The sequence below is a fragment of the Arachis stenosperma genome, chromosome 5, assembly GCF_014773155.1.
Source record: "Arachis stenosperma cultivar V10309 chromosome 5, arast.V10309.gnm1.PFL2, whole genome shotgun sequence".
NCBI lineage: Eukaryota > Viridiplantae > Streptophyta > Magnoliopsida > Fabales > Fabaceae > Arachis > Arachis stenosperma.
Window position 1 is genome coordinate 9,601,967 of NC_080381.1, and position 12,023 is coordinate 9,613,989.

At 32.2% G+C, this 12,023-nt stretch overlaps 2 protein-coding genes across 2 annotated transcripts; one reads left to right on the plus strand and one right to left on the minus strand.

Annotated features, from left to right (window-relative positions):
• Positions 1–3,445: 3,445 nt before the first annotated feature.
• Positions 3,446–7,732, minus strand: LOC130980381 (uncharacterized). The gene is made up of 5 exons (XM_057904070.1): positions 5,448–7,732; positions 5,207–5,354; positions 4,890–4,991; positions 4,433–4,786; positions 3,446–3,526 (listed from the first exon to the last, which is right to left on the minus strand). The coding sequence occupies exons 1-5, from the start codon at positions 7,730–7,732 to the stop codon at positions 3,446–3,448; spliced, it is 2,970 nt and encodes a 989-aa protein (XP_057760053.1).
• Positions 7,733–9,502: 1,770 nt separating this feature from the next.
• Positions 9,503–11,775, plus strand: LOC130980382 (uric acid degradation bifunctional protein TTL-like). Its single transcript, XM_057904071.1, has 3 exons — positions 9,503–9,739; positions 9,844–9,945; positions 11,656–11,775. The coding sequence occupies exons 1-3, from the start codon at positions 9,503–9,505 to the stop codon at positions 11,773–11,775; spliced, it is 459 nt and encodes a 152-aa protein (XP_057760054.1).
• Positions 11,776–12,023: the final 248 nt, after the last annotated feature.

Here is a 12,023-nt window from a genome sequence, read left to right on the forward strand (position 1 = left end):
AATCGAATAATTTGAGCCAGTAATCTCGCAAACGCCAGGTTGCGAGAAGATAATAAGCACACATGTGACCATCTCGAAGATGCGTCTATTAAGACCATAAAATATCTAAAAGATCCACATGATGGATGAATAGGTCCACATATATCGCCTTGAATCCTTTCTAGGAATTCAGGGGACTCAAATCCAATCTTTACTGGTGATGGCCTTAAAATTAACTTCCCTTGAGAACATGCAGCACAACAAAATTCACTAGATTTAAGAATTTTCTGATTCTTTAGTGATTGTCCATGGAAATTTTCAATAATTCTCCGCATCATGGTTGTTCCCGGATGACCCAATCAGTCGTGCCAAGTTATGAATTCATTTGGGCTAGTAAACTTTTAGTTTACAATAGCATGTGATTCAATTGCACGAATCTTGGTATAATATAACCCAGATGAAAGTGAGGGTAATTTTTCTAATATAACTTTCTTATTTGAATCATGAATTGTGATATATAAGTACTCATGATTTTCTTTATTCATAGTCTCAATATGATATCCATTTCGGCAAATATCTTTAAAGCTCAATAAGTTTCTTAGAGACTTGGTAGACAATAGTGTATTATTTATTATGAATTTTGTTTCTCCGAGAAACAAAATTATAGCTCTTCCGGAGCCTTCAATCACATTGCCTGAGCCAATAATAGTATTAATACATTCTTCTTGTGGTACAAGATAGGTAAAATATATATCACTTTTGAGAATGGTGTGCGAACTTGCACTATCCGCAAGGCATACATCTTCATTATATATCCTTGCCATTTTCTTCAAAGACAAATAATAATAATAAAATGAGTAGTATGCACAGTTAAATTGAATACTTGATCAGAATTATTTTTCTAAGAAACATTGTACATAAAAATAATGTCAATACTAAAATTTTATTTATAAAACTTGACACCTTTAATGATTTCAAAATTCATAAACATTATTATTTCATTACTTATATACATCATATTTGAAACTTGAATACATAGAAAATAAAACTTAACAATAAGTTCTTTACATTATTTATTTACATGGATACTTAACAATCCCACATATTAAACTATTCCATCATTGATCAAATGACCAATATTTCCTTCAGGATCCTCAAAGAAATCAGATACATCATAATGAGTAGTGGAATTTTCAGCATAATTTGAAACAAAATTTGTTTCCTTTTTTTGTCATCATTTTTCAAAGATGCCTGTTAAAGATCGACTAGGTGCCTTGGGGTACGACAGGTACGCGACCATTGGCCCTTTCCACCACAACGAAAACACTTATCTTCTGTTGATTTATTTTGCCCATAATTTCTTTCTTTATCCCACTTCTGGTGAGATCCTCACTTTTGAACATAATTTCTTTTCCTTCCATAATTTTTCTTATTACCAAAACCTTGCCATTTACCTCTTTTGGGGTAATGATTTGTCACATTTACTTCAGAAAATGGGGCGACGCCAGTTAGGCACGCTTCGTGATTCTTTAAAAGCAACTCATTGTTGCGTTCAGCAACAAGAAGGTAAGAAATTAACTCAGAATATTTTTTAAACCCTTTTCTCGATACTGTTGTTGCAGGAGCACATTCGAGGCATGAAAAGTCGAGAAAGTTTTCTCTAATATATCATTATCAGATATCTTTTTTCCACATAATTTCATTCATGAGGTGATTCGAAACATTGCCGAATTATATTCATTTATGGATTTAAAATCCTGTAGACGCAAGTGTGTCCATTCATATCGGACTTGAGGAAGTATCACCGTTTTTTATGATTATACCTTTCTTCAAGGTCTTTCCAAAGATCTGTAGGATATTTTAATGTGAGATATTCATTTTTCAATCCTTCGTCAAGATGACGACAAAGAAAAATAATGGCTTTGGCTTTATCCTCCTGGGATGCATTATTTTCAGCTTTAATGGTATCTCCAATATCCATTGAATCAAGATGGATTTCAACATCTAATATCCATGATAAATAATTGTTTCCAGATATATCAAGAGCATTGAATTCAAGATGAGAGAGTTTCGACATAATGAAAATTTGTTACCCGAGTCTTCCTAAAAATTTGATCCGAGTGTCGTGCTGATAACGTGTTATAAAATAAATAAGAGAAATAAATATAAAATAGACAAATATAAATATGCTCTTATCTCACTATAATATAAGTAGTTTATCTATTTGCTAATATTATAAATATTATAACTTAAAATCTCATAGAGATAAAAGAGAGAGTTTATTAGTACTGTATAAAATGAAAAACATTATAATAAAAGAGAGAGAAAAAAATATTTTATTACTTGTGTGTATTGTACATAAGGTTATGAAGTCTTATTTATAGCTGTACAAATTCAATATTTATTAAAGATTAGTTTTTAAATTTCTCTCTTAAAAACTTTAGCCGCTCATATCATTAATTGGCATCATCTCACATTCTTATCACAACACATGATTCTACTCAATTTGCAATAATATACGTTGTCTCTAACCTTCTCTCACTACAAAAAAAAGAGGTTAAAATGGCGGTTTTTTAAGGTAATTACGGCGGTTACAACCGCCATTATTACCGAAAACGGCGCTTCCAAGAAACGCCGGAATTCTGGGCGCCATTCAGGTTATTACGGCGGTTTTTTGAAAACCGCCATAATAACCAGTGGATAATACGGCGGTTTTTTGGCGGTTAAAATGGCGGTTTTTAACCGCCATTTTAACCAGATAAAACGGCGGTTTTGTTGTTGTTTAAAATGGCGTTTATAACCGCCGTTTTTACCTGGGTTTAATGGCATCTTCCTCGTTTAAAATGGCGTTTATAACCGCCGTTTTTACCTGGGTTTAATGACATCTTCCTCGTTTAAAATGGCGTTTATAACCGCCGTTTTTACCTGGGTTTAATGACATCTTCCTCGTTTAAAATGGCGTTTATAACCGCCGTTTTTACCTGTATTTAATGGCATCCTTTTCGTTTAAAATGGCATTTATAACCGCCGTTTTTACCAGGGTTTAATGGCATCCTTTTCGATTAAAATGGCGTTTATAACCGCCGTTTTTACCAGGGTTTAATGGCATCCTTTTCAATTAAAATGGCATTTTTTAACTGCCATTTTTACCAGGATATAATGGCACCATTTTTGTTTAAAATGGCGTTGTTAGCCGTCGTTTTTACCTAATTACAATTTTATACTTTTTAAAATGAGATTGAAACTATATATTTAAAGTGACATTTTTAGAACTCAAACTTTAAAATCTCATAACCAAAAAGCATAATCTTAAATCAAACATCATAACAAGATTTTTAATTCATACACAATCTCCGAAAATAAAAAATCATAATCCAAAAACAAAGTATCAAAGATAACATTTTTCAATAATTTGTCTTAACATATATCTATAATACTTAATACATAAAATCTTTATCATACAAGATCATGCTTCTTTGTTGCTCGCTCCAGAAGACCTACTTCCTAACTCTCTTGGTGATGGAATCTCACTCTCTTGATCCAATCCCTACAACAAAAATATAATTATGAGTACAATAAAAAAGATATAAAATTGAATCTGAAACTATTAATATAAATTTATTCAATCAAAAAAGAAAACTGCACTTTTGCACAATAAATCCTCTGTTTTCTGGGAATTAGGAAAAGGAAACTCACACTAATTTAACTATTTCAACCATCGATCTCTCTCTATTTTGTCAAATAAATATCCATGTAGCTACCCTCCAAATTATATTTTATCTTAAAACTGCTATATACCACATGCACCATTACCACCACCACTTCCACTCTCTCTATATATATACAATCACACAAACTGCACTTTTATACAATACTACTTGAATTCAGAGCTACTACTTTATTCTACTCTTGATAAAAAAAGATAAAGTTATATCTCTAACATATAGATAACAATGAGCTTTCACTATACAAAAATGAGCCCATAAAGATTATTATGAGTCTTATAATATGCCAACAATATATAATATGCTCATTATTGTAAGGACCAATCCTAAAATAATCAGGAAGCACTACTCTGCCAAATATATACTCATATGACTGAGACATATATAAAGTCAATAATGCTTTCTATTATTACCATTGTATCTGATAGGTCATTGATGAGGTTCGTACTAATAATTATGCTAAAAAGGGTGTCGTACCACGAAATGCCCCCATGCATTATGCCATAACACATAAACAGCCAAATGTGAGATTATGTTGTCCATAATACATCAAGCAAAAATTATTGTTTAATTACATTTAACTATGGCTACTGTACTATACCTGAAATAAATTAATTAATTAAATGTTGCATAGTCCATATTTGGTAGATCCAGTCCATTAAGATACTTAACAACTTTTTTGTATTACACATGGAATAAGGTATTAAGAACATAAATTGTATTTGTACCTGTGAAATTTGTTGAGTAGGAAACATTCCAGCTAATTCTACTGGAATTTTACCTCCTTCCTTAAAAGCAATATAAGAAACTAATGCTTGCAACTGCGCTTTAACGGTATCCAGCTCTTTTTGCACATTAGAACCACAAGTAGATGATGTGCTAGCATCATTTGAAGAACCTAAGTTCATCTGACTAATTCTTGTGGTGTTGTTCTTGAAAGCAACAGTTGGAACAGCTCCCATGCCTAAACCTCGAACACGACCAGGGTGCTCTTTCCCAAGAACTACTCCAAGAGCATCATCAAGAGGAGAATTAACGGTTGATTCCACCGCTTGTTGACTGCTATATGCTTCAATCTTCTTCTACATATATAAAAAGAAAGGGAAAGAATCAAACATAATATTATCTTATAAAAAAGAAAGAAAAAGAAATACAAACAAGTTACTTGTTGTACTTTAGTCTTACAGCTATTTCTTTAGCCTTTTCATTAACATAACTTCCATCTGTTTTCTTGTGAGTGATGTCCCACATTTGAACCCTACTAACTTCTTTTCCCGTCTCTTCTGTCTAAAATTCAAGAAAAGTAGAAAGACTCAATCAAGAAATATATCATTGAAGAAAAGATATGCATAAAATTAAGTTACTAACAGCAACAATATAACAACTGAGATGCATTAGGTGCTAACATAATGACTCCTATGCTATATAAAATTTAATAATGGCAGCAAACTAAACATAAGCTGAGAAATTAATGTTATTGATGATTACCAATTCATGATTACCAACATAGAAACGAACCTGTGAAAGTTGTGTTGATATTTTAAGTATCGAGAGCAAAATGTAAGAGCTTCTTCAGCCACGTATCCCTCAGCTATAGAACCTTCTGATTTAGCTTTGTTTCGTACATAGGACTTCAAATGACCTAAATACCTAGTTTGTATAATTAAGTGACAGGTTAAATACCTAAGCAAGATATAACTAAGTGATAAGTTAAATGAATAATGATTGAAAAGAGATATTTACCTCTCAATAGGATACATCCACCTATAGTGTACTGGTCCTCCGAATTTTGCTTCATCAACTAGATGACAAGTTAAATGAACCATGATTGTAAAGAAAGAAGGAGGGAACAACATTTCTAAATGACAAAGGGTAAGGATAATTCGAGGTTGGAGCTTCTCAAGTTCTGTAAGACTTAAGCTTTTAGAGCACAACTGTTGAAAGAATGAAGACAACTCTATTAGCACTGCAGTAACTTTATCTGGCAGCACATTACGTATGGCAATGGGTAATAGTTGCTGCATAAGAACGTGGCAATCATGGCTCTTCAATCCAGAAAGCTTTCTTTGCTTCAGGTCAACACACCGTGAAATATTACTCGAGAGACCATCTGGTACTCTAATATTCTTTATAGTACGCAAGAATATATCTTTCATGGAATTTGACATTGTGAACAAAGATGGATGATATCTCCCATTTTCATCTGGCCATAAATTTTTCCTTGTACCCATTTCTTTAAGATCCTTACGAGCTTTGAGATTATCCTTTGACCTTCCTGTCTCATTGAGCAAAGTGTATAATACATTGTCGCAAACATTCTTTTCAATGTGCATAACATCTAGATTATGGCGCAATAAGTTAGACTCCCAATAAGGAAGATAAAAAAATATGCTTTTCTTCCTCCACATCCCCGATTCATCATCTTCTTCAACAACTTTTCGTCGAATCCTCTTACCTTTACTTTCATGTAGTTCTTTCCCAAATGAAACATTGATTCCTTCAAGTTGTTCCAATATTTCTGATCCTGTTAGTACTGCTGGGGGATCCCTCAACTCAACTTTTCCATTAAATTTTGCACGACTTAGCCTAAACTTATGACCCCTTTCTAAGAAACGGCGATGCCCCAAAAAACACCATTTTCCACCATGCTTTAATCTATATGAATCAGTGCTGAAGTTACATGTAGGACAAGCATATTTACTGTGTACATTCCACCCAGATAAGTTACCAAGGCCTGGAAAATCACTAATTGTCCACATTAATGCTGCTCGCAATGTAAACATTTCATTCCTAAACCTATCTAATGTTTGAACACCATCATACCACAACTCTTTTAACTCTTTAATAAGAGGTTGTAAGTATACGTCTATGTTGTTCCCCGGCATTTTCTCTCCAGGAATAATCATTGACAAGATAAGTGATGTTGGCTTCATGCACTCCCATGGAGGCCGATTGTATGGAATAAGCACCACTGGCCAAACGCTATAGTTTGTACGCATAGCTCCAAAGGGGTTGAATCCATCAGCTGCAAGACTAAGACGTACATTTCGAGGATCTTCGGCAAACCTATCATGAAGTAAATCAAATGTCTTCCAAGCTTCAGAATCCCGCGGATGCCTCATCTTCGAATCTTTCTTTTCTGCCAAAGGATGCCATTGCATTGATTGAGCAGTCTTAGAACACATGAATAATCGTTGAAGTCTCGGTTTTAGTGGAAAGTATCGCAAGATCTTTGCTGGTTTCTTCTTTTTAGCATCGCTCCATTTAGATGTCTTGCATCTTTTGCATTCTTGCAAATCTTCATCCTCCCCCCAATATAACATGCAGTCATTAGGGCAAGCAGGTATCTTGGTATAATTAAGCCCTAGTTTATTTATGGTTTTTTTGGCCTCATAGAATGTATTTGAAATCTTTGCATTTCCAAAGGCATCTTTTAATAACTTGAGAATTTCGGTCATGGCTTTGTCGCTTATTCTATATAAGCACTTTATGTGATACAGACTAATTAAGAAAGACAATTTTGAATACTTTGTGCACCCTTCATACAATTGTTCATTGCCATCTTCTAACAACTTGTAAAATTCTATATTTTCTCCATTGTGCTCTTCATTTTCTGCATTGTCTCCATCTCCATCTTCTATGTTGTCTTCATCTCCATCTCCATCTTCATTCAAGTCAGGTCCAGCAACTCTAAACGCGTCATTGAGCATTGTTACCATTGGATGCTGAGACGTCGAATCATCTTGTACAATGTGACTAGTTTGATGAACTTGTGACCCAACTCCAACTACTTCTTCACCATGCCAATACCAAACTTTGTAGTTTTCTGGAAATGGCTTGACTATTAAATGTTCAAAAACTTTCTCTCTTGTTTGCCACTTGCCAAAACCACACACCGGACAAGGGCATTTAATCTGACGACCTGCGAGAGATCGATGCTCAAAAGCAAAATCTAAAAACTTGTTTAAACCATCTTTATACTCATGCGTGGTTCGTGGTTTTCCAATCCATGACTTATCGATTGACATGACTAAGAGGGATTACAAATAAGGATTTTAAAAAATCTATTCATTAAAAATCTATATATATTCTAAAGGCAAGAAATTTATTCTTTTATATGCAAATCAGATATTAAAAACTTAAATAGTATTTAAAAGAAAATATAAGAAAATTATAATTACCTCTTTCAAATGATAATTTCCCTTCTTTTTTCAAAGTAAAGTAGCTAGCAGCAAGAGTTGAAGAAGATCTAAAACCTATTTCACATGAAAAATTATCACCAACAGATTTATTAAAATTAAATATATAACTAATTAATGTACACGAAATTAAATATTTAACAGATTTATTAAAATTAAATGTATAATCAACTAAAAATATATGAATGTTGTATTTTTGATAATTTAGGATTAATATCAAATTATATTATTAACGGATTTGAACAATAAAAATTAATTAATACAACATTTATAAAATATAATTCATTATATATAGTCCTAACTTTTTATTTAGTATAATAATAAATATACCTAATAATTTAGTATAATAAATAAATATACCTAATAAATTAAATTAAATATATAACTAATTAATGTACACGAAATCCCAAGGAAGCTAGCTACACTACCAAAAACACGGGAGTTACCAACGGGAAGGTACTCACGAACGATAATCAGTGGCAAAGTTTATGGACCATGGTATGTAATGGCAACGTATTATGTCTCTGTGGCCAAATTTTACGAAATTTTTCCACGTTCTCGTTTGTCCGTGGCCAATTTGAGATGGATTTTAAAATTTGCCACAGACCCAATTATTACCGTAACAAAAATTAAACGATATTCACTTTCAAGTCCGCGCTTAATTTGGTCATTCCCTCCAACCCATTCAAAACTTTGTTATGCAGTTTATCTTTTTCTTAAATATAAACCGTAATTAAGGTGCAGTTTTTCTCAAGAATCCAGCCCTCATTTTCAGTGCTGCCGCCGAGAATAACTAAGGTAGGTTAATTATTTAATTTTAGAGGTGATTCATGATTTACAATTCTGCAAACGTGGTTAATTTTGGCTTCTTGATTAAATAGTGGCTATGTTGTTCATTAACAGTATAAAAATTAGATGGATCATAATTTGCAATTTCAATCTTTCTTTCATTGTTATTATGCACATTTTTTTGATCAAATATAATTTCTTATTTCTTATTTATTTATCATGGTTATGTTTGTATTTATTATCTTTTTACTCTTTATTATTTATTTACGGTGGAGTTTAAATCTGATTCTGTTTGAGATGCATGTTTGATATAATAGTCACTACAATGTTGATCAAATTATTAGAAGATAAATTAATGCTACAATAATAATGCTGAATGTTATATATCTTAAAATTATAAAAAGAGTACAAGAGAGTACTAAAAGAAATTAATTTTATAAATTACTTATTTTTTTTCATATACATGATGGATTATTACTGTAGCGTTGAAGGTGATGATTGTTATGACTCGTGTCTGTGTTCTTTAAGTATGTAAATCAAAATTGTTTATATTTTGTCTTGAATTCCATATTTAACTCTTGATAAAGAATATAATTTAAATTGGGGTGTGAAGTGAATGGGAACTAATTTTTTGTTAGTATATTCCAGTAATTTTTTAATTTTTGATTTGTTTATATGAATCTGATTAATTGTCCTAATTATAAAAAATATTACTAATTATGCTTTCAAATCTTGATGTATTTGTTGCTAAGTAGGTCACACAAAATGACAATTGCACGACCTTGCAACAAAAATTCAACTTGGATTACTATGGAAGAGCGCGATTTGCTTGAATGCTGTGGAAGCATCAAGTTTGCATCGGAGATGGCTTCTGCTTCTCCATTCTCCTCGTTGCAACACGCACTCGATGTGGCCTCCAATATTTGGTGTAACAAGCTTAATGTGCATTCTTGGCTGATAGCACTCAATGCTCACACCAATATCTGTGAAAAGTCGCCCTTCTCACATGCATTCTACACTAATACCCCAATGGATTCTATTACAGAGGTTTTCTGCTTTTAATATTCTATATGTGCTTTATTATCCAATTTAACATAATGTTATCATTTAATAATTCTCTATAATTATTCGGTCTGCTTGAAAACTTGTAGGAGATATATGCACTTAGCGTGCAGTATCTGCAAAGGCATGGATTTCCATATTTTACTACTTCTTCTGAATGGGATGCAGATGTTATACTAATGGATCTAAAGGTAACAAAAATATATTGCGATTTTGTTTTTACTATTTTCAAAACTGTTTGCTTGCACCTATATATAACACTGTAGATAAAATAGTGCATTTTTTATGTATGTAGACAAGCGTTAAAACCAAGCCATCATGCGAGTTTGAGTGGGCACGTCGAAAACAATTTATTATCATCAAACAATACATTGCAAGGTTTTTTCAAAAAAAAAGGATATATTCGCTCTACAACTGAATCACCAGAGACCCAGGGTGCAGTAAAAGATTTTGATCTCAACAAAAAGCCTTTTTAGAAGGAAGATTTGGATCCTGTTGCTCGTGAAAAAGCTAGCCAATTTTGTGAAATTTGGTATCCAGGAGAATATTATGTCTAGTGTGCTTCTAATTTAGTTTCGTTCAACATAACTCCACTATATTATTAGCTCTTTAGCTCTGTTAGTTTCCTGTTCCAATTTTATATAGACTTATTCTTTATGTTTAATGTTACATTTGGTTTTCGATCATCAATGTATGAAGTACTGAAATTTCCAATTCAACTTACTATGCTTTTTTATGCTTTGTTTTCTGCTTTGTTTTATTTTTCATGTGAATATTTTTATTTATACTTGATATTAATGGTAATGTTAATTCCATAAATGACAATAGTATATAACATTAACGTTGTGAAAGAGGGAGACTGCATACTATTTTTAATTCAGAAAAAGCCATAGACAATCCATCTAAACCGGAGATGAATATTCTGAAAATTCTACAAACAGCAGAGATGACTCTATTTCTAATTCTCAAATATGCAGCAAACAGAATACATTACATCATCACTACTAAATATGATACCTTGTTCACGTAGTTAATCTGTAAAATATAACATCCTAACAAGATAAATGTAAAAAATCAGCTGGAAAATTCCTAGAATTGATTTGTGCCTTGAAATGTATGCTTCAAAACCATTCCTACTGCTTTCATGCTCATAACCAATGGTATGCAACAAGAAAGCACCTTCAATTATTTTTTACAAGAATCGCATGTGCTAATGCATAAGTTGCAAAATTGACTATTCCCCCATTGATCACTGCAAAAATTTAGACATCTATACAGAATTTGTTGAGAAAATTTCCTAATATAAGTGATACGAGAAAACTTATTAACAACACTAAATTATAACATGGACAATTTTCTGGATAAAAAGTCTCAACTAAGTATGTATATAATACATGATAGATTCCTGTAAGGGATCTAAGATAGTTGTGTACACTTCAGAAGAGACGCTTTATTGTTGTGACCCTGAGAAACTTAAGACGTGCCAATTATTTTTTTTCCTCTTCTAGTCTTTCCCCTTTCTTTTGAGAGTAAAAAAGGGGCAGTGTCATTTCACAGAAGCTTATCAAACAGTTACATCAATCCTTAGAGCAACAGAGTTTATGAAAACACCAGTAATGTATTTCTTTTTTAGTTAAAGATATTTCAACAATTATAAATGCTTCTCAAGACCAAAGAAAGCTTAAATTTAGTGCTAGGTGGTTCACGCAAGCATGTTCATGTATATAACATATTGGCCTAACTGACATCATATATTTTAAAATTAATCGGAAGTGATCAAATTAAAAACAAAGTGACCATATTGTCCATGATGATAAAATTAATAATATAAAGAGAGATGTGCAAACTGCAAAGTAACTTATATAACTTAGCATGAAAATAAACTTTATTAAACTATCCAGGAACTTTTAGTGATCTTTTCGAATGCAAATTTTCCCTCCGAAGCAGCTAATAATGATAACTTGACTGCTGATGAAGATGATTTTGATCTAAATATAGATATAAATATGTACATTATCTAAGACATGAATCTGTATTCATAGAATTTCTATGTACAATCTGAGATGTTCTTAATTATTAAGCTATGTATAAAATCAAAAGAAATGCAAGATTAGCAGACACGTACTCCAGTTTTCTACAAAAAGGACAAAAAGGATTTGGCAAGTTCACTGAGAAATTATTATTAGATGTAAAAGAAAGCAGTCGTACATACCAAACAATACGAGCTTAAGCCACCAGAGTAGGACTGATCAAGGCTCCGGTCTGCCAA

Excerpts from the sequence above, each read along its gene's own strand:
- LOC130980382 (XM_057904071.1), top strand. The coding sequence starts at position 9,503 with ATGGAAGAGCGCGATTTGCTTGAATGCTGTGGAAGCATCAAGTTTGCA. Across the intron at positions 9,740-9,843 it reads CAATGGATTCTATTACAGAG|GAGATATATGCACTTAGCGT; the intron begins GTTTTCTGCTTT and ends GAAAACTTGTAG. Across the intron at positions 9,946-11,655 it reads TTATACTAATGGATCTAAAG|GAACTTTTAGTGATCTTTTC; the intron begins GTAACAAAAATA and ends TAAACTATCCAG.
- LOC130980381 (XM_057904070.1), bottom strand. The coding sequence starts at position 7,732 with ATGTCAATCGATAAGTCATGGATTGGAAAACCACGAACCACGCATGAG. Across the intron at positions 4,992-5,206 it reads ACAGGTTCGTTTCTATGTTG|ACAGAAGAGACGGGAAAAGA; the intron begins GTAATCATGAAT and ends CTTGAATTTTAG. Across the intron at positions 4,787-4,889 it reads AAAAGGCTAAAGAAATAGCT|AAGAAGATTGAAGCATATAG; the intron begins GTAAGACTAAAG and ends TTATATATGTAG.